General features: G+C 37.7%; 3 protein-coding genes across 3 annotated transcripts; 2 read left to right on the top strand and 1 right to left on the bottom strand.

Moving 5' to 3' along the window:
- Positions 1-428: 428 nt before the first annotated feature.
- LOC143447278 (beta-1,3-glucan-binding protein-like) lies at positions 429-4,962 on the top strand. The gene is made up of 12 exons (XM_076947299.1): positions 429-582; positions 925-1,026; positions 1,471-1,596; positions 1,740-1,874; positions 2,068-2,327; positions 2,748-2,905; positions 3,096-3,200; positions 3,315-3,373; positions 3,462-3,579; positions 3,982-4,189; positions 4,503-4,642; positions 4,809-4,962. The coding sequence occupies exons 1-12, from the start codon at positions 474-476 to the stop codon at positions 4,888-4,890; spliced, it is 1,602 nt and encodes a 533-aa protein (XP_076803414.1). The 5' UTR covers positions 429-473; the 3' UTR covers positions 4,891-4,962.
- Positions 4,963-6,471: 1,509 nt separating this feature from the next.
- Positions 6,472-7,122, top strand: LOC143446658 (beta-1,3-glucan-binding protein-like). Its single transcript, XM_076946401.1, has 3 exons — positions 6,472-6,525; positions 6,714-6,853; positions 7,009-7,122. Exons 1-3 carry the CDS (start codon positions 6,472-6,474, stop codon positions 7,088-7,090), a joined length of 276 nt encoding a protein of 91 aa, XP_076802516.1. The 3' UTR covers positions 7,091-7,122.
- An 8,650-nt stretch (positions 7,123-15,772) lies between these two features.
- Positions 15,773-20,887, bottom strand: LOC143446974 (uncharacterized). Its single transcript, XM_076946860.1, has 4 exons — positions 20,622-20,887; positions 18,292-18,378; positions 17,630-18,214; positions 15,773-17,460 (listed from the first exon to the last, which is right to left on the bottom strand). The coding sequence occupies exons 1-4, from the start codon at positions 20,679-20,681 to the stop codon at positions 16,852-16,854; spliced, it is 1,341 nt and encodes a 446-aa protein (XP_076802975.1). The 5' UTR covers positions 20,682-20,887; the 3' UTR covers positions 15,773-16,851.
- Positions 20,888-21,878: the final 991 nt, after the last annotated feature.

The following is a 21,878-nucleotide window of genomic DNA, read 5'->3' as shown; positions in this document are numbered from 1 at the left end:
TCAAGTTAATTTAGTCGTCACGAATGCGTTTCCTTTGTTATGCTATACCTTGTTTAAAATCGCACGGCAATACCTATTCGATTAAACGCTTAAAATCCTCCAATATAAGCAGCGTTAAATATCATACGTGTATTTGTGTAACGAGTAGGGCTATTTACAATATCGCTTCTAATATGAGGATTTGACATCAGGGAAAATGGCGGTATTTGCTACGACTGGAGGTTGGACTTTTACTTGAGTAGAATGCTAAAAAGATTTGAAATAGAGAGCATGTTTTGCATGAGCTACACTCTACAGTATTAAGACTAAACCTTGGTTCCATCACTTAGTACAGCTCCTGCAAAATTTAAGGTTAAAATCTAGAACAGAGTAGGTTACATTTTACCGATAGTCTATATTTCTCAACTGATAGAGAAATAATAAGATACAAGTGAGAACTAAGCATTTGACATTGTGACGTTGCAGGTTTAGCCATGTTTTGGTTACTGCTGCTCTCTTTGACGTCATCTTGTCTGGCCTACACAGTCCAGCAACCTCAAATAACCCTGCTGGAACCTCAGGGAATCAGATTTGCTTACCCAGGTTTGGTCAAGTGTGATTAAACGTAAAATTTTGTCTCTGAAAAATGACTGTGTTCGTGCATGTTTCCTTGGAATTGTACTAATGTGAAATTTACGTATGACCTGTACTCACTTGATAAATTCTTGATTTTGATGAAAAATCGCAATCAACTTTATAAGGTAATGCTGACAAATAAACCAGTTAAAGAATTACCACGCAGCATAAATTAAGTTTATGGGTGCAATAGTCTGGTTACCGCCTGAGCTATAAATTGTAGCTGAAAGGTAATATGTTTACATCAACACTATACTTATTCAACAAAAGCCAACATCTGTTTAACCCTAAAATATCAAATCTTTTCAGATGACGGCCAGGTCACTCTAGTGGCATATCATTACAGCATCAATCAGCCGCTGTCTGGCGTTGCAGCTGGAACGTACAACTACGACGTGAACTCCGCCACAAGTGAGATGAAATTTTCGGGATCACGTCAATTGACCGTGAACAAATTCACCGGCGACAATTGGTCGTGGTCAACTGACTGGCAACAAATTGGCCGGCGACACAAATCAACCGCTACGCATTTTATTTTTATTTTTTACGCAAATTAGCATTTTTGTTTATTCAAATTATATGATTTAAGTGATAATATGATTTAAGGTCAGTTGGTTCTAGGTAAATTTACGTCACGGTCAGTTGTCCCTCGGTCAGTTGTCCCCGGTCAGTTGTCCCCGGTCAGTTTGTTCGCGGTCAATTTCCCACGGTTAATTGTCGTGGAACCGAAATTTTCATATCACATTCATATCATGACCTTCTTGCGCGCAACTATTATATTTCGCATCTACTTCGTTCCACGTCATCATACTATTAGAGCATTTACAACAGGCCAATTCTTCAATCTTTATTCAGACGGTTACTTTGTCCACGAAAACACCAACGTTAATGTGGGAACCGGTGACGTGGTTAGCTACTGGGTCAACGTAATAACCAGCACAGGTGGATATCTGCTCACAGACCAAAACTGGGTTGCTTCAGGTGAAGTATTTGGTGCTTTAAACAAAACGCTTCCATGTATAGGTCTACTATAGGTGAATAGGATAATTATCGATGACGACGAATGTACAGCTGTTAGGCTACCTGTGAGATTGGGTTACAACTTACACCTTTTCATTTTTCAGCTCCAACCACCCAGCCACCGGTGACCGACCCTCCTACCCAACCTCCTACTACCCAAACCCCGGCCACGGACCCTCCTACCCAACCCCCGGCCACCCCAACACCCAGTCAGACTACGACCACCCAGTCAACTGGCGGTAGGTTGAAAGTAAAGTAGGTTGCTGGTACCTCAATCTATTTTACTGTAGAGACAAGACAATTTCTGCGTTGTTCGACTTAATGTTGGTAGAAACGTTGTTCTATGGTTAAGATTAGAAGGTAACAGTTGCGAAGTGTTATTGCGGCAAACAACTCTGGAAATGTGCTTAAAAGTTGCATTGTATTGCCCAGGCGGTACAGGTACCGGTGGTGACGGAGGCACCGTGGTAGTGACCCCATCCTGCTCTGCTTACCCATGCGACGCATCGACTTGTGACATGACCCAGCCTCCTTGCAACGGACTCATCTTTGAGGAGAACTGGGACGAGTTCAACCTGGACAGGTGGCAGCACGAGCTGACCATGAGCGGGGGAGGCAATTGGGAATTCCAGATCTACACCAACAACAGATCGAACAGCTACGTCAGAGACAACACTCTCTTCATAAAACCGGTGAGGCGGAACTGTGTCTGCGTAGCCTGACTTGCGTGCTGGTTTTGCTCAATTATGTACAACAGCTTATTTCGTTAGGTATTACTTATTAGGTTGCTTAGGTTAAAGCTGCCCGTTCTCGGCAGTGTTCTCATCTTTTTTCTTACTTTAGTTTTAGTTAAAAGCGTATAGTATGGCCTATACAACAGCTTATAAGCAGTATTTAAAAACTACAAATTTTCAATACCGGAAGGCTTTCTTTTAATTATGAGGTTTTTTTCAGAATAGAGCACAGTTTGACAAATTCAATACGGTAACGCATATACAAGCTTCACAAGCATGAATAAGTCAAAAAGTTTTCGTGTATACTGCTGTAATTTGCCTTTGTTAGGCTTGTTTACGTCCGGTAAATTGCATAAGTAACTTAACTTGCTTCTACAGACTCTTACAGCCGACCACTACGGAGAATCTTTCCTCTCTTCCGGAACCATCGACATGTGGGGAGGAAGTCCCGCCGATTTCTGCACGGCCAACGCTTGGTGGGGATGCATGAGAACCGGAAGCGCAAGTAACTACCTCAACCCCGTCGAGTCAGCAAGGTGAGAAATTCAGTACTTTTATTCATTCCAGCTCACGAAGATTCCAATTTAATCTCTTTAAGCAATCTCACAAAATTCTCATTATGTTGCAAGTTACGCGTTTTCCATAGAACGTTAACTTTACTGTAAGTCAGACAGGCCCATACCAAAACAGCATGATGTAAAATTTACTTTGTTTTACTTTCGTCAGAATCCGCACAGTTGATTCTTTTGCATTCAAATATGGACGAGTTGATGTCGAAGCCAAAATGCCGACTGGGGACTGGCTTTGGCCAGCTATATGGTTCCTTCCCAAGTAAGTGAAAACCTCAATATGGAAGAAACCATTCTAAACAACAAAGTGGTGAATTGAAAAACACCCTTACGCTTATATCCAGTAACCTGGGTGTATCATTGAACAATGTTTTAGGAAAAACGCGTACGGTCAATGGCCAGCATCTGGCGAAATGGACTTGCTCGAATCCAGAGGTATAAGTTATCCTTTATTAATTTGACGTAATAATTCGTCGAAATGCGTGGTCGCCCGAAATTTTGCTTACTTGAAAATTTTTGAAAGGAAACACTGATCTGAGAGACTCGCAGGGGGTTTCCCACGGAAATGACGCAATGGGGTCAACTCTTCATTGGGGTCCGTACTGGCCGTTTAATGGATACCAAAAAACCACAAAGGAAGTGTAAGTCGGTCATTATGGTGTCTAAGGTGTAGACTGTAGACTGGAGACACTTAAAGTGTAACAAAATCGAATTATTTTAGATAGCGCCGGTGGACAGGATATAAACATCATATTATACTACATATAACCTACAGAAAAGCTATAAAATGAGAGAAAAATACTGGTTGAAAAATAACTCAATTAACTTTTTTATGCACCTAAGTTTCACTAACCTGTCCTTAAAACACGTTTAAGAACACCAGAACTTTTCACTTATAGTTAACTTAATTTTAATTGTTAATATCAATAAATATTTGTCATTACTGTTTACCTTTTAAAATGTCGCTATTTCTATTAACATTAAAAAACGCGGCAAAAATTCAATACAAAAATGTTATGACGGTAGTTTTCAAAACTCACCAGGCACGGTTCTTTCGGCTCCGAGTTTCACACCTACACCCTTGATTGGGATGAAAACGGCATCACTTTCTACCTTGATGGGACCCAGACTCTTCATGTCGATCCTGGAGACCAGGGATTTTGGGAATTCGGCGAATTCGACGATTCAGCGCCCGGTTCCAACAATCCTTGGGCCACATCGAGCAACAAGATGACGCCATTCGACCAAGAGGTAATCAAAATTTGTCGTCATCAATGGTAGGTAATATTTCTACAAAAATGATTTTAGTGGTTTGAATAAATCCGAGATAGACTATGCCCGCTTGATTTTAATTTATGGCGAATATTGTTTTTTGTCGTGGTGTAGTACTGTAGTTGATAGCCTGGATGTTCAAATTTTTCCTTGCTTGTCAGAGTGCTGCCTACATCCGTTGTCATAAGGCTATAAATACTTATATTAAGTTATTGTTTGTGACAAGAGGCTTGTCTAGTCCCATAACTGGCTTATGCAAAGTTATTTTAACAAGAAAACTTCACATTTTCAGTTCTATCTTATCATTAATTTGGCGGTTGGTGGAACGAACGGATATTTTCCGGACGAGTGGAACAACGGAAACGGAGCAAAGCCGTGGAATAATGCCTCCCCCACTGCAATGAGGGACTTCTGGCAGGCCAAGAATACCTGGTAATTTAGTCTGCAGCTGCTAGACAATTTCAATTTATGTTTAGTCATTCAAATTCATATAACGAAACTCAAAGTCACGACTTGTACAACGGCCTATAGTTATAAAGGCAGTGTGCTTTAAAACTAGATAATTTTTTAAAACTGATATTCATAATTCTATAATTAGGTATCCTACGTGGCAGTCAGGTGTCAACAATGGTGAAAATGCGGCACTTCAAGTGAAGAACATCAAAGTTTGGGCGAAATAATTAATATAAGATGTTGATGATGACATGGATTAATTATAGTTAGAAAATAAAATCCCGAACAAAAAATCGCAATCATGTTGACACAGGAACTATTTATACTGAATATCGAACATTTTAAAAACGTATATCAAAAATGCGTGCGAAAGGCAGGTTTGGTAAATCAAATTTTCACATAAACTCACTGATAAAAACGCCGGTATTTCTGTAATAACTGTGCTTCTCTACTTCTTTTGCCAGTGTAATATATACCGTGTACAGAAAGAACTACGCAAGAAAACGGCAACGGCATCCGTTCATAGAAATCCGTTACGACGTGCTTTTATCGTTACTGAAGAAGTACCAGAAAATTTCGCTTTCTGCGAAAAATGTGCTCAAGCTTTGATTGTCGAATTGACGTCATGATTATTAGGTAATAACACGTCACAAAAGTATTGTGTGAGAAGCATAATATTTTCAAAATAACATATCTTGTAAATGACACACAACACAACTGAACTTTAGGGAACGACATACGCCGAATCAAAAAATGTACTAGAGCGAAATAAAGGCCATAATAAATATAGAGCAGGAAAACGAAACCGAATGACACCAAGTTTATACTCTAATTCATATTCCCTGTGAGATTTATAGCCAATATATATAGTATATTGCCGAAAGATGATTCGAGAACATTGCGTAATGATTACACGACTTAATCAAAGCTAATGATTGATATAATATGCCTATTGAAATTATTTTCATCCCATATTTCTACCATATTTTCATCGCCAAAAAAGAGGACAATTTCTCCAGCAAGTACAATGCGAATAAAGTTTTACGTTTAAAGAATTTATCAGATGTTTTTGAACAATTATACGCATATGCACAAGTGATGCATTCAGCTTCAAAATCATTATGTCTTTTTCTGAAACAAGGATACTTTTGCCGCAGTTCATCGAAAAACACAGTGTTCCTTTTTGGCATTATTGTTTAGCTTTATTTAGATTTTATGTTTGTCTAAATTAAAACAATGATAAGAAAAATGATTAGACCTCATGCTGTCGCTGGAAAGTCATTTGGCTTGAATTAGGCTTCATGCCGAAAAGTCACATAAACATATAATTTTGTTGCAAATATAAGCAAGAAAGCGCAAAATGCAAAAAGGAGGACATTTTGGCATTTTTCAGTGTCCTCGGAGGACAAATCATTTTTCTTTAGAAAAGAGGACAAATCCTCCTAAAAGAGGACACATGGTAGCCCTATGATATAATAATCACATTATAATAAACATTGCATCAAAATTCTTCTTGCTCTTGTATTTTTGCCGCATAAAGTGGCTTTGATGTCATTTGCATTGTCATTCTCGTCACAGAAAGTATCAGGACGTGGCATTGAGGCCAGCTGACTCTGGTTGTGGGGTTATGTTAAGCTCGAAGTTTGTGTTATACATACGACTTGGATGGGTTTGAAGCGCACCGGTATACTATCCTTTTTTTCTTTATATTGGAAATAAGAAAAATATTTCAAACAGATTCAATCCCGACTCGACCGTGTTGAATCCGGATTGAGGGAAACTTGTCTTGCAAACTAACGTTGTGGGGAATGATCAGAGAATTTGTTCAGCAAAGATTTTATTGTTCTCGCGCTTTTCACAGGGTATAGAAGACTGTGGTATAAAAGAAAATTAACTTCGATGCACAGTTAACAAACCACTTGTAGCCTCTCCAGAAAGAAGTGGTCCACGACCAGACCTTTTCTTGCTCTTTGTCGCCAGAAACTGATTGAACTAGTCCCATAACTGGCTTATGCAAAGTTATTTTAACAACAAAACTTAACATTTTCAGTTCTATCTTATCATTAATTTGGCGGTTGGTGGAACGAACGGATATTTTCCGGACGAGTGGAGCAACGGAAACGGAGCAAAGCCGTGGAATAATGCCTCCCCTACTGCAATGAGGGACTTCTGGCAGGCCAAGAATACCTGGTAATTTAGTTCGCAGCTGCTAGACAGTTTCAATTTATGTTTAGTCATTCAAATTCATATAACGAAGCTCAAAGTCATGACTTGTACAACGGCCTATGGTTATAAAGGCAGTGTGCTCTTGTTTTTAAAAGTGATATTCATAATTCTATAATTAGGTATCCTACGTGGCAGTCAGGTGTCAACAATGGTGAAAACGCGGCACTTCAAGTGAAGAACATCAAAGTTTGGGCGAAATAATTAATATAAGATGTTGATGATGACATGGATTAATTATAGTTAGAAAATAAAATCCTGAACAAAAAATCGCAATCATGTTGACACAGGAACTATTTATACTGAATATCGAACAGTATAAAAACGTTTATCAAAAATGCGTGCGAAAGGCAGGTTTGGTAAATCAAATCTTCACATAAACTCACTGATAAAAACGCAGGTATTTCTGTAATAACTGTGCTTCTCTACCTCTTTTGCCAGTGTAATATATACCGTGTACAGAAAGAACTACGCAAGAGAACGGCAACGGCATCCGTTCATAGAAATCCGTTACGACGTGCTTTTATCGTTACTGAAGAAGTACCAGAAAATTGCGCTTTCTGCGGAAAATGTGCTCAAGCTTTGATTGTCGAATTGACGTCATGATTATTAGGTAATAACACGTCATAAAAGTATTATGTGAGAAGCATAATATTTTCAACATAACATATCTTGTAAATGACACACAACACGACTGAACTTTAGGGAACGACATACACCGAATCAGAATAGTACTAGAGCGAAATAAAGGCCATAATAAGTATAGAGCAGGAAAACGAAACCGAATGACACCAAGTTTATACACTAATTCATATTCCCGGTGAGATTTATAGCCAATATATATAGCATATTGCCGAAAGATCATTCGAGAACATTCCGTAATGATTACACAACTTAATCCAAGCTAATGATTGATAATAATCACATTATAATAAACATTGCATCAAAATTCTTCTTGCTCTTGTATTTTTGCCGCATGAAGTGGCTTTGATGTCATTTGCATTGTCATACTCGTCACAGAAAGTATCAGGACGTGGCATTGAGGCCAGCTGACTCTGGTTGTGGGGTTATGTTAAGCTCGAAGTTTGTGTTATACATACGACTTGGATGGGTTTGAAGCGCACCGGTATACTATCCTTTTTTTCTTGATATTGGAAATAAGAAAAATATTTCAAACAGATTCAATCCCGACTCGGCCGTGTTGAATCCGGATTGAGGGAAACTTGTCTTGCAAACTAACGTTGTGAGAGGGGAATGATCACAGAATTTGTTCAGCAAAGATTTTATTGTTCTCGCGCTTTTCACAGGGTATAGAAGACTGTGGTATAAAAGAAAATTAACTTCTATGCACAGTTAACAAACCACTTGCAGCCTCTCCAGAAAGAAGTGGTCCACGACCAGACCTTTTCTTGCTCTTTTTCGCCAAAAACTGATTTGACGATTCATATAACAACAAAGTTTGTAGTCGATCCTATCGGAGTAGGTATCGGCGGTAGCCTGCGAAACAAACCACAGCTTGCCTACAGCGCAACCGTCAATGGTTTTGTTAGCTACACACTTAGTACACAGTAACTGAATGCATCTACCAGATACACAATGTCATCGATACATGAAAGCATTTGGAAGGCTATTTCCAAATGAAGAATATTTACCAAACGCAGTATATCAAGAACAATTTTATAAAGACCAGGACAATTCTGTATAAATTCAGTTATTATACTTCAGACCAATAAACTTTTGCTTCAGAAGAATCACATAGCCTAGTTCTTTGACAATCTTTTTCAGAGATTTAATAAAGTTGAGAATGGCGTATCTATTGCTAGCTACATCTTTCCACACGGTTTTTAGATCGGGCAGATAATTCTATTCATCTTCCTTAAGCAAGTCAAATTAATCAGTGGTAAAAGTATATTTAGTAATGAAAAATTTTCGCTCAGTAACATTCTGTTTTAAAATGCAACCCAAACGAATTGCAACTTTTGCGTAATTTTTCTTAAAAGTAAATGGACAATTTTCTAATTCGTTATAATTAATACATAAAGTTCATAAAAATTTGTTACTAAGTACTGCTAGTAAATGATTCTAATTTCATTTTCTACAATAGATTAAGCTCCATGAAGCTCTACGCATTTCTCCAATCGGTTTAAACACAATAAAAACAAAGCTCTTTTTATGTGATGCAGCCTGTAGTCTAGAAAGCAGAGAATGACAACTTGGTGCAGGTTGATTTGGCCTAGACAGCAAAATCGAGTACAGGCAGAAAATTCGCAAATTATTGTGACAAAATATTTTCACACAACCAAGTCTGATATTTCGCTGACGTTGAAATGTTTCTTTACTCCGATAAGAAATGTAATTTGTGATTTGGAAAAACATTTTATTGCACAAAATATGCTTCGAATTGTAATAAAGCTACGAGGTGGACTTAACGAATTCTACCGTGCGAATAAATTCCGTCTTTAAGTCACTATGTTTGCATATAAGTTACCTGTTTTCCAGTGTCCTAATAACTGGAGTCGAAATACTTCACAAACAAAGAACCAGAGCAAAGTGGAAACCGCACAATTATATTCGTGGAGTGTTGGTTTGACAAAACCTTTCAAACGTTTTACTCAAGTGGAACAGCTATTACATATCGTGAATATTTTTAATTATTCATTTACAGTCTATAATTAAATGTTTGCGGGCCAAACAAAAGGCTTGGCGGATGTATAAAAGCAAATTAAACATTGTCTATTAATTGAATATTAACAACTAACATCATCCAACAAGAGTACATTGCTGTTCTTGTAAGCGGTAAAAAAGAAAGGTACAAGATATATGTTATCGCTTTTCATTACATTGCAATGCTTCAAAACATCGATTTGCAATACTTTGGGGCTAGGAACTTAGCCGATTTTACTCAGCCATTGCCTGGTACTCAACTACCTTTACCCATAAAGCCAATTCACATTGTTAAATGCTGGAAACAGTAGGCGTGTTGAAAAGCGTTGTGCTAGCAACGTGTGTCATGCTAGACTGCAAAATTTATGAAGGAAACAAAGTATTCAAGCATTAAAACGAATAACGGAGCAGCAAATTTTCAAAAGTCGATGTATTAGCATCTATTTTTCCCCAAGATCTCTACTCAATGTGCGTTTTCGGCAAATGGACAACATCCTTTTTAGTCGCTAGCGGCTTTTAGTCGGATAATGTTTTGCAACCCTAAACGCGTATAAAGCATACATTCTACTTAAGCTTTATTAATATCATGTAGTCATCTGCATTACAAACACTACAAACACTAAGAAAACTATCTAGATTCTAGAGACTGGCATTCTTTTCACAATGTCGATACAACAATTGAAGTTTGTCAACACTTTCTTTAATCTATGATAATTATATGAAAGTGAACAAGGTTTAGCAAAAACGTTACACATCTATATAGTAAAGTGCACACATAAGATTTTCAATACATGCTGTAAACTATTTATTCCGTCATAAGGAATATAATAGAAGCACCGCTGTTGAAACTATTAGAATTAAAAAATCACAAAGTTGTTGGAAATTTTTTTCCTCAAAATGAAATAAAAATCTGCTCCAGTAGACAGTGGTATTAATAACATAGCTTAGTCATCAGTAAACTAACAGTAGATCAGACCTTTGTTAAAAACATAACCACTGCATAGCATTAAAGTTTACTTTTGGGAGGTAACCATAACTTGTACACCACCTCAGCAATTTCTCCAACCGGCCCACCTAGAAGTGACGCTCCAGCCAACGTCATTTCAGAGAAATCCACGTCACCATTGTATGCTCTAGCGCCAGCTAGCGCAAGTCGTTTTGAGCTGCTTATGTAGGGTATAAGATCGGTCGCCCCATCGACCAAATCATAACAAGCGTATCTCGCATTACCATTCCAAAGATCTCGGCTGCCATTATAAAGCTTTTTAACTCCGCGAGCTCGTTGAGATAAGTCGGTTACATGTTGCGCAATTTTCGTAGCGGTTTCTTTGACGTCAGCATTTCCGTCGTAACACTGCTTAATGGCGACACCGGTTTGTAAAGCAGCTTTCGTCCTGGGAGCGTGCCACGTGTCAAGAGCCTGTGATGCCGCTTCCACTTTGTCCAGGTCACCCTTTGCCGCTTGCTGGATTAGGGTGATGGTTTCTTTAGCCTGCCTCGCTTTTTTAGTATAGCTACCGGCTTGATCAAGACTTTTAGTCTAAAAAGAAAGAATTAAAACTTATGTGGCCAATGTCCACATGTAAAAAATGCCACTAAATACAATTTTCTTCAATTTGGCACGGAATTAAACTGAATGAAGCCTTTCCATCAATTAAGTGTACCGATTTTAGCCCACTACAGTTAATAGCAAATATATAATGTCACCTTTGTTTCTTGTTGTGGAATCGATGGCGCATGACTGCTACCTGCCGGTGAATCTGATATAGTCACATCTCCAGTAGGTTGTGGTGTTAAAGCTATGTTCGGAGCGAGGTACTTCTGATGAGGTTTCTTTTTGTTTTGAGTTTTGTCCGATGGTAGGGTGTTTGTTTTGGCTTTGGTGTGATGTCGATTTTTGTTTGAAGGTTCCACGTTGTTTGAGCGTTTGTTCTTGCTGGATTGGGAGTTATTTTGAGGTTGTTTTCTGGGTTGGGTGTTATTAGGTTGTTTTTTCTTGGGTTGAGGTTTACTTAAGTTCGAGGTCTTTGCTTGTTTCACATTTTTAGCAGACAGCGGCGTTGGTGTTGGTTTGGTGGTTTCGGTGTTAGGTTGGGTTTGGGCAGATCGAGCATTCTTAGATTGGTTTCGGTCAATTGAAGACGACTTTTTTGCTTGGGGATTGGGCGTAGCCTGACTCATCTGTAATCCAGATATTGTTTTTGTTTCCTTTGTTGGTTGAAGAGCAGATTTTAGCTAAATACTCGACTGAATATAAACATAAACTGAAAATTAAACAAGTTGCAAATGAGTAAAATTACTTTAATCTGTTTAAAATGCTTCATATCATATATTTAGCTAAGCGAGTTTATGGTCATCCTCATATATCACATATTTAGCTAAGCAAGCTAGCCGTCGTTACACTCCCTTTACAGTTAACCAAGGGTCAGGTGGACTATGCAGACTTACTTGAACTTTGTCAAGAATCTTCCTTTTACTTTCTGTTTCTTTTTCAACCAAATCACCAACATTAGGGGTCACAATTCTATTTCCATCTGGTTGCATTTTCCACTGGGCATAAGGAAAGCTTAACGTGCAACGTAACACAGCAATACCCTATAATGCCTATATCTAACGAGGTTACTCAAGCTGTAATCAAAAATCACTGTTCAAATTTTGGCCATTGCGAGAAGACCTGCTGTGTAATTTTGATTAATTCAGCGAGATATCGTGCAAGAAAAGAAACCCTTCTTTTCCAAATTAAACCAAATCCTGCAGCGTCGTTCTCAATTCAAAAGCGGTAGGCTCAGCATTCTTTATTAACACAAAATGAATGTATACAGCTCCGTCTGATTTGTGTTGCAACATTAGTTTGACGGCTGTCAGATCCTAAAAGTTAATTTAACGTAAGGTTTTTACAAACTTGATATTGATCATTCCAATCGACATATTACTGGTTAGTTTGAGACTGATAAAACGGTTTCAAGCATAATGAACAACTATGAAAGTAACCATTGCTTGTTGCAGGCTGGAAAGATTCACGAAGTGATTCTGGCGTTTGGGAGTAAAAAAGTGAGTGACTATTTCTACGTATGTAGGTTACGCAGCCCATTATAATTATTAAAGATACGCGGTTAGGTTAGGAGAAAAGCCATGCAAAAAGTTCATTTTAGCTGTTTAAGATTTCGTTGGATTAAGATTTATATAAGCGGGTAAATTTAAGTTAAGTTATGTTAATCAGCAACTGTGAAAAATAGCTACAAACACACGATTTTTCACCACATTCTAACTTGGCAATTAACGACTACGGTCCATGACTGCAAGCACGTAACAAACAACTTAATAATAATCAGCTATAGCCTATAAGAGCTAAAAAAATTCGGCGATAAATCGAATATGCGTTGGCTTATTCGCAACCTCGGGGACTGCCCTCACAAGTCTTCTTCTTTCATCTGATTTGGAATCTCAACAAAAGGTCTCTTCCATCTTTAGCACAAGTAAGATAGTCAAAAAAGCTTTCGCTGTCTTTAAAGAAAACTTTGAAAGAGTGGAACAGAGCGATAACGTTAACCTAGAATGGAACGTGCATCACTTATATACCCCCCTTAAACTGTTTGCTAAGCACATTACATTGGTTCAAAGTTCAACGAGAGCAAACTTTTCTCGTTGGGACTTCCCCGAGACAAATAGCAATCTTTCTCAAACAATTCGTTACTTGTTATCCACAGAGCTGTGTGCAAGGATTAACGTTGCAAATCGGGAAGTGGCAACACAAACACTTGACTGGAGTTGCGACTACAGCGTATGCGATATTGGTCATTGCCAAAGGAAGTGACTATAAAAAACGGCCATATTTTATTCTTCTCACAGCATTGCACAACAACGCGTTACATCACAAACAAATTAATTTAAGCTGAACCCCCGGCGCAAACGACACGACCCTTACTTGAGTTAAAGATCCCACAAAAAATGTGAAATACCTAAAGCAGTGGGGTAAGGGCGATAAGAATGTTATGTGTTTTAATCAGGTGTTGTCGTTGAATAGAATCTAACTCACAAAACATTGTTACATAATAAGGGTAATAAACCAGTTGGATTGCGACGTCATAATACACAACAAAGACATAAAACCATTGTTCAGAGTGTTTGTGCATAATTTCACATGGGTTTCGGTTGCAGGTAAATTAAATGTAGGATAATTAGCAAAAATCTGTTTTATGGTTTTATGAAATAAGGTAGCGTGAGTAAATCCATATCATTTCGAGACAAAAATGTTTAAAATATGCACAAGTTGTGTTTGTGCTTGCAAGGGGCCTTTGCCCCTTCAGCTTGAATGAAAAGTCACTCAATGAGTGTTCTATCAGCAGGTTTAGTTAGTGTTACTTCTCTTTTTTAAATAACTGATGATCTCCTAGCAACCGTGTAAGTTTCCGAGAAAATGTTCCCTGATTGCCTTATTACGTCCAACAAGGAAAATAAAAACTGCAAAACCTAAATCAATAAAAATTTGTTAAATAGGTCAAAAACATCCAAAGTGCTCTAAAGCCCAAATTAAGTTAAACATTAACTTCCATCATGCGCCTTTTCCTACGGTGAGTTGAAGATGGTGAATCTATAAGCAAAAGCAAGGCTCACACCACTGCTGTTAATGATTAAAAATCCAAATATCCAGGTGATGCCAAACATAAAATCGCAGAGAATTTGACCCCTCGTTTTATTTCTTTTTCTCTTTGGTTTTTTTGAATAATCTATAAATTTACAACTTTTGAAGTTGGGATGAAACTATGCATTTTTGACAGCGGCTTGATGACTCCTATTAATGTATTTAAAATTCAATCGCATGAACGACAACAGGAATTTCATTTTAAACAAAAAACATTCTTTTGCTATAGAAGGGGGAAAGTTTCAAAGAACATTTATAAGGAAAGTCATTTCTAAAACGTTCTCAAATATCTGCAATTGACAAACAGTATATTTCCAAATCAACAAATATTTACCGTTAATTGTTCGTTTATTACTTCACCATTTCTCACCATGCATTCGTTGCAGTTGCCAAATACGTGCGTAACAGTTTGGCAGCTATCTGCAATGGCACATGACGTCATAACCTGTGGTTTAAAGGCGCCTTTTATTACGCAACAATAGAATCCGCGTTAACTTACCTACAACCGAAAAATCCAACGACGTAGCAAATATAACGATGAGAGAATATGTGACTTTCATAGCCCTATAAAAGTCTTTGTATACATACGGGCAAATTAGTCAACACCTGCTTTTGTCTAAAACTCATAAAACTTTTCCTTAGATCTTAGACTTATCAAAATATCTTCACCAACTCTGCAGCTTACTACATAACAGTTCAACCAAGCATACTTTTCTTACAGCTACAACCTAAGTGGTTCATTCCTGTGTTCGGAATTCATCTTTGATATTTTGTCGCTACAGATTGTACATATAAGTGGCAGGACGCTATGACTGACCTATCATGGACCGACTATATTTTGATAGTCGTGAGATGCCATTATCTAAACTTGTTTCAAGCTGCGATGCAGATGATGATGTTATGATGATTTTACTCAGCCGAACAGCAAGCGACTTCAATAGACGAAATGTTTCATGGCTCCTCACATTTACATGGTAGGGCATCGAATTGAGCGATTTTTCTTCACTATCGTCAACACTCATGTGACATGCGTGGACAAATCTATGTTCATTAACTGAAGCCTGAAACGCATTCGCCGGTGATATTCAATTGAATTGACGTTTTGAGCTGTTCCTTGATTAATTATAGTTTAACTGTTTGTATGACCGCTAACCGCTTGTTCACAAGTTCGTCTTTGTAACAGTATTTGGCATATACAGGACATTATGTTGTAGCCAATTGTATTGATTCAAACCAAACGAAGTGATGAGTTCTATCAGTGTATCAGCATCAGAAAAACACAATTTTAAAAGAGTTGATTTGTTTGACAAAGCATAAATACGTCGCAGATGCTGCAAAACACAAGAGACTATGACAAATTAGTTTTGTTTGTTTGTGTATTACTTGTGTGAAGTATTACACAACAAACATATTCGCCATAATCACCGCGTTCACTGGCGGCTGATGTTAAAATATAAGCGAGGATAATTGAAGATGACAACTTGCTTTACTGCTGCTTCGATGATATGAGTTTTCATTCCTCAAACGGCGTGACAATGCTGTTAGTTGCTCAACTTCTGTCAATGCATATTACTAAATGATAAAGTTCCCATTTTATTTGTTATCAAACACAAAGGCTTTCACCTTCGGGCAAAGCTTGCTGAATGTTACATTGCGCAGTCGTAACAAGTTAGAAAGAAAACGGTAAAGGGTAAAAGAAAGATTGCAAACATTACATCAGTATTTATATGTGGCACACCAGTTCAAGTAAGGTAATTTATCTGAACATCATCAAGGAGAATTCAAGTCCGGTCAACAACTGAATTGCAAGATCCCAAAATAAAATTCTAGCATTTCCAAAACAAATCATGACTCCTGACGTAACCGTCACAAGACAATGCAATGACGAAACAATAATGAGACTTTTAATAACGACATGTAACTATGTTAATCATACAACAAAATGTTCGAACTACGAAAAGATTCTCGCGTGGAATTGGTGCTGGTTAATGACAATCACTGCATACTTACATACGTCATCACAAGTAACAATGCTTGATAAAGTTTAGCTGAGTAACATTATATAAATTTTTTTTTCTAAACAGATATTTGTTTTTATGTAGATTAGTCAGTTTGCAATGCCATGGACCATAATAATATAAATGCAAGATATTGAACTAACACTATTTCAAATTATTATCACACTACAGGCAAGTTTTTCCATCGACAAGCATTTTAATCATTTATTTACTAACTACCGCGCATTGCGTTTAAGCAGCACCAAGCAGATTCAAGGAAAACATCCACAGTCACAACAGACCCAAGCACAGAAAAAAGGCGTAGCAGCAAGTTTTTATAATGTCGAAGAATTGCTTGAAATTCAAGACGTGTTTTAGGAGAATTAAGATAAGTCATGTCTAATGAAAGTGACAACTTATAAAAACAACAATGAAATTGGCAAAACTAATGTAACTACAACTGTTGAAGTTCAATCTAGGTGGGATATAAGAAATGATGAATTGTGATGTCAGCTTATTTGTTGGGTTTTAAGTTTATTTTGACAATATCTATTAACTTTAGCCAAAATAGTTTGTGGTAAAAGTTTTTTCATGCTAAAATATCATTTAGTCAGTAGAAATAATAAATAAATCGCAACACCATGTTTATCGCAAGCACAAAGTTATGAGTTTGACTGACTTTCTTCTTCTGAAGGAGTGTTGACTGGAACTGAGTTTTCGGGGTTTAGGTTGTTTGACGATCCTTTATACCAATACGACCCCGCTAACCCGTACATCATTTCACAAATTTCCGCAACCGGCCCACCTACAGCTGACACACCAGCCCACGTCATTTCAGATAAATCCACGTCACCATTGTATGCTCCAAGGCCAGCCAGCGCAAGCCGTTTTAAGCTGCTTATGTGAGGTATAAGATCGATCGACCCATCGACCAAGTCATAACAAGCGTATCTCCCATTACCATTCCAAAGATCTCGACCGCCATTATAAAGCTTTTCAACTCCGCCAGCTCGTCGAGATAGCTTGGTTACATATTGCGCAATTTTCGTAGCGGTTTCTTTGACGTCAGCATCTCCGTCGTAACACTGCTTAATGGCGACACCGGTTTGTAAAGCAGCTTTCGTCCTGGGAGCGTGCCACGTGTCAAGAACCTGTGATGCCGCTTCCACTTTGTCCAGATCACCCTTCGCCACTTGCTGGATTAGGGAGTAGGTTGCGCTAACCTGCCTCGCTTTATCGAGATAGTTACAGGCTTGATCAAGACTTTTAGTCTAAAAAGAAAGAATTGAAATTTATGTGACCAATGTTCACATGTAAGAAATGCCAGTTTAAAAATACAATTCTATTCGATTTGGCACCAAATCAAACTGAAAAGGCGTTTTCATCAATTAAGTTTACCGATTTTATTCTATTATATTTTATAGCACATATTAATGTCACCTTTGTTTCTTGTTGTGAAGTCGACAGCGCATGACTGCTACCTTCCGGTGAATTTGATACAGTCGCATCTCCAGTAGGTTGCGGTGTTGAAGCTATGATCGAGGCAGGGTCCTTCTGATGAGATTTGTTTTTGCTTTGAGTTTTGTTCGATGGTGGGGTGTTTGTTTTGGCTTTGGTGTGATGTTGATTTTTGTTTGAAGATTCCATGTTTTGGCGCTTGTTCTTGCTGGGTTGGGAGTTATTTAGAGATTGCTTTTTCGGCTGGGATTTTTTTGGAGGTTGCGGGTTGGATTGGGTTTTCTTTTGAGGTTGTTTTCTGGGTTGGGTGTTATTAGGGTGTTGCTTTTTGGGTGGAGGTTTACTCGACTTTGGGGTCTTTGCTTGTTTATCATATTTAGTGGACAGCGGCGTTGCCTTTGGTTTGGTGGTTTCGGTGTTTGCTTGGGGTCGGGCAGATCGAGCATTTTTAAATTGTCCTTGGTCGATTGAAGACGACTTTTTTGCTTGGGGATTGGGCGTAGCCTGACTCATCTGTGATCCAGATATTGTTTTTGTTTCCTTCGCTGGTCGAAGAGTAGATTTTCGCTGAATATAAACATAAACTGTAAATTAAACAAGTTGCAACTTAGGGAAATTACCTTAATCTGTTCAAAATAATTTACCTCACGACCGCCTACACTTGAAGTTTCCTTTTGCAAGTTGTCACCTGCGTGTCCATTCATAGTTCCGCTTGAGTGCACTGCTTTCAGCTACAAAATTTCAGTTTCAAAAAATATAAATACGGATTGATGTGTCAATTATTTGGTCAGGGAAACACCAGAAAACTGTGGTTGCAATAAAAGCTTAAAAAAGAAAGAAGCAAGATGGATTCCATTTAAGTAGTCCAAATGCTTTCATATTGCAATTGCTCTGACTAGATTTTGCTGCCTATTGGCAGTGAGTGGCTGAAAGGTTTAGTTGTTTGAAACGGTTCGAGTCATTGTTTTTATAATTGATCAAGTGGCATCGACTTTGGTGGTTTTTGCTTTCGATAGTAAGTTGCTTAAAGTAAACCGCAAACCGCTTTTTATAAGACTAGCCTATCTTCTTTGTATTTATTGTTTATGTTTATTGTATGTTTAAAGGCATCGTTGTTTCTGAATTTAATTAAACTACAGAAATAGAATGGAACACCAAACACATTTGACCATAATCACGTAATAATTGAATGATTACAAAAACTTTGGCAAAATAGCAGGAAGGCAGCTCTCTCTGCCTCACCGTGAACCCATTATTCTAACGACCTAACCTAACCGCCTATCTTTAACAACAGGCTGTGTGAACAAGAACAAATATCGTAAGTGGCTTGCTCACGAAAGCCTTTTTGTACTTTTATCCTAGCTTTTTATCTCATACTTTAGAGTTAGACGAAAAACGTTCTAATACACTCGTTTAACTTAGGACACATAAGGCTGAAATTGAAAACAGTGTTTTCCAACTAGGCCTATTTTCTTCGTTTCAGCACTTTCAGGATTTTAGTGAGCTCTTTTACCTTAAAACATTTTCGAAAATGCTGTAGAATTTCAGCCGGTACAGTACAACGCTGGTCTGTAAGCAGCAGAAAGTCAGCAGAAAGTAAGCAGAAAGGCGTAACGGCACTTGTTATATTGTGGCGTTTGGATATAAGCAAATTAAACAAGTTCTATAATTGGCATTTGTTAAGCAATTTTTGTGTCTCCGGTTAAATTCTATACAAATTTGAATGTATTGTTCCTAGTAATCCGTATTCAATCGTAGTTCCAAATCGACTTGTGACGTAGTTAAGTGTGTCAAGTGGTTTTCTGTACCCGGTGCAAAATCGATTTTAATTCTTTGTGATAAAAGCTTAGAATGTAACATGGACAAGTAGATACGTGTCATTGTATGGCTAGTTTGGCACTCGCTCATTGGTTAAAATACGGGAGTATAAAAGCTAATGTTGGGTCTAAATCGCTCTCTTCTAAACTCTCTTCTCTCTGAGTTATTTCTTCTGTTCTGCTGAATTGAAGTTATTGCTGAATTATTCGGAATTGAAATGATTACTGAATTCGAGTTATAGCTTGGTTTAAATGTGGAAAGATGGTGTAAATGTTTCTAATTTGATACAACCTATTCGGACAATATAACAATTAGACTTTATGAAGCTGGTATTGATTTGAAAAAACATTATAGAGACAGTAAACGCAACGGAGTCAAAGACAATTATCTCGGAGTCAAACAGTAAGACTATTAGTCTTGGCTTTAGGCCAACCTAAAAGCAATCCACACCACCATCATCCCCATAATATTAGAGTTGAAAAGTAGCTATTATTTGCTTGTTACTGTTACCTCATTTTCGTTATTTCGCTGGAAAATATATCATTCTTACCTTCTGTTTCATGTTATAACTAAAACGCCAACACCTAGTTTAGCCAAGTGGTTATCTGAACACACATCTTGCTATAATGCCCATGATACCAACCCATACGGATTCTACCGTAAAACATCTGAAGTGTGCATTATCGCAAAGGATAAGACAACAGAGATAAAAGTGTTTTGTCAGCAGTCACACATTGTGGCGGGATAATGTCTTGGCTTTGTTTATCAGAAATCACTTAAGCTTTTAGTTTCCAGTAGCCTACCTCACTACTTCGTTACTACCTCGTTCAAAAGATTCCTGCATGTGACAGAGTTTCCTGGTTCGTGATAATTATCTCGAAACAAAGTGACGCAAATACCGCCACTTTTCATCTTCGCCTAAAAGGTGGTCTACTCTGTATATTTCAAGCTATAACAATTGCCTAACCTATGAAACATGACTAACTGTATGAGACTTGCATGACGACCAAGCCAAATTGCTCGTCGACTCGATCAACTCGTAGGGCGTAGGTTAAGAAGCACTATTCAATGTTATCTAGATGGGCGTTTACAGCTGCAGTATAGACATTGTATTTTGTACAAGAATATTTGACAAATATTTATCAGAGCAACGTACCTCATTCCTTCTTCCATTCAGTTTGTAATCGCCAGATGATCTGTCTTCCATTTCAATCATAACCCTGTTACCAATAATCTACAGCTGTCATCCACAATCTTTAAAACTAAACTGTGTAGGCCTACTCTTTGCACAGTTCACAACGCTGTAGGCTGTAGGCTAACTTCAGTCACCGCCAATGTAGGCTGTCAGCCTCAATGAACCAACCGACAACGTCGAGGCGTATCAATCAACAAAAACGATACTTTAGTTTTCCCGTTGGGGCTTGCCCGAGCGGAAAATTTTGCAAGCAATTGCTTATCAATTAATTATTTACTAGACGATGACGTCATACACAAGGTCAACAAAACTCTTTGTACTGTGAAGAGTTTCAGGTAAGGATATGCGTCCAACTTCACCAGCAATTTATTAGTTTGCTAATTAAAAAGTTTTAAAATTCCCACAACTTTTGTCTAGCATCATGCCAACAGGTAAAGAACTGTACAATAACGAAAAATGCAGCATATTATATTTCTTATGCAGTAGCTAATACAGAGAAGTAATCCCATAAAGCGCGTAAGACAACATTCAAGATTGTGATTGTAACAAAATTTACAGAACGACTTTCATTTAAAAAAATTCTTGTCGTTAGAGTTATAAGTGTAAGTATGACGTAACAATTTAACGTTCATGGCACAAGTTTATTTCATATTCCAGGACCGGTATAATCGGCTAAAACTATTTGTTGTTTCTATTAACAAAGTTTGCGAATAACTATGCAAGTTTTTGTCAAACGTTTTGCTTTTTTCAACGTGATTGAAGGTAATAAAGAGACAATAACAGTAAAATGCGTATAAGTTGGCAAAAAATAATTTCCAATAAACTAACAAAGCAGAAGTTTTGTTATTTTGCTGATTCCCTTAATGTCTGCGGTGGTTGTTAATACAATGGGTGACACACAACGTTTGATTTTATTTCGTTATTACACCAAAATGTAAATTCAACTCTATCATTTCCTACCTCGGGTGTATAATTAATCTCGCGCTTGTTGCCCAATCTTGCATAGATTGCGCTTAAACCACAACCAGTGTTTTATAGGATATCTATGGTTTTAAGCGGTTACTTTCGCAGAGTTAAAGACTTTGCTTCTATGATTGAAATATTTAATTTGTATTAAAAAAAGGTTCTTTTCAGTGTGAACTCACAGTAAAACTGTCCAATTTCAGATTGTGTAGAGCAAGCGATGTATTTTTCTTTTTATAAACACCGTTGCAATTG

The sequence above is a fragment of the Clavelina lepadiformis genome, chromosome 2, assembly GCF_947623445.1.
Source record: "Clavelina lepadiformis chromosome 2, kaClaLepa1.1, whole genome shotgun sequence".
Classification (NCBI taxonomy): Eukaryota; Metazoa; Chordata; class Ascidiacea; order Aplousobranchia; family Clavelinidae; genus Clavelina; species Clavelina lepadiformis.
Note: the sequence above shows the minus strand (reverse complement) of the source record. Positions and strands in the feature narration are given on the sequence as shown.

Bases quoted from the DNA above. Each gene is read 5' to 3' on its own strand.
- LOC143446974 (XM_076946860.1), bottom strand. From the start codon at position 20,681: ATGATTGAAATGGAAGACAGATCATCTGGCGATTACAAACTGAATGGA. The intron at 18,215-18,291 runs GTAAATTATTTT...GTTTATATTCAG, and splicing joins CAAGTGTAGGCGGTCGTGAG to CGAAAATCTACTCTTCGACC. The intron at 17,461-17,629 runs GTGACATTAATA...CTTTCTTTTTAG, and splicing joins CTTCACAACAAGAAACAAAG to ACTAAAAGTCTTGATCAAGC.
- LOC143446658 (XM_076946401.1), top strand. From the start codon at position 6,472: ATGATCAGAGAATTTGTTCAGCAAAGATTTTATTGTTCTCGCGCTTTT. The intron at 6,526-6,713 runs GTATAGAAGACT...TAACATTTTCAG, and splicing joins GTTCTCGCGCTTTTCACAGG to TTCTATCTTATCATTAATTT. The intron at 6,854-7,008 runs GTAATTTAGTTC...TTCTATAATTAG, and splicing joins TGGCAGGCCAAGAATACCTG to GTATCCTACGTGGCAGTCAG.
- LOC143447278 (XM_076947299.1), top strand. From the start codon at position 474: ATGTTTTGGTTACTGCTGCTCTCTTTGACGTCATCTTGTCTGGCCTAC. The intron at 2,906-3,095 runs GTGAGAAATTCA...TACTTTCGTCAG, and splicing joins AACCCCGTCGAGTCAGCAAG to AATCCGCACAGTTGATTCTT. The intron at 4,643-4,808 runs GTAATTTAGTCT...TTCTATAATTAG, and splicing joins TGGCAGGCCAAGAATACCTG to GTATCCTACGTGGCAGTCAG.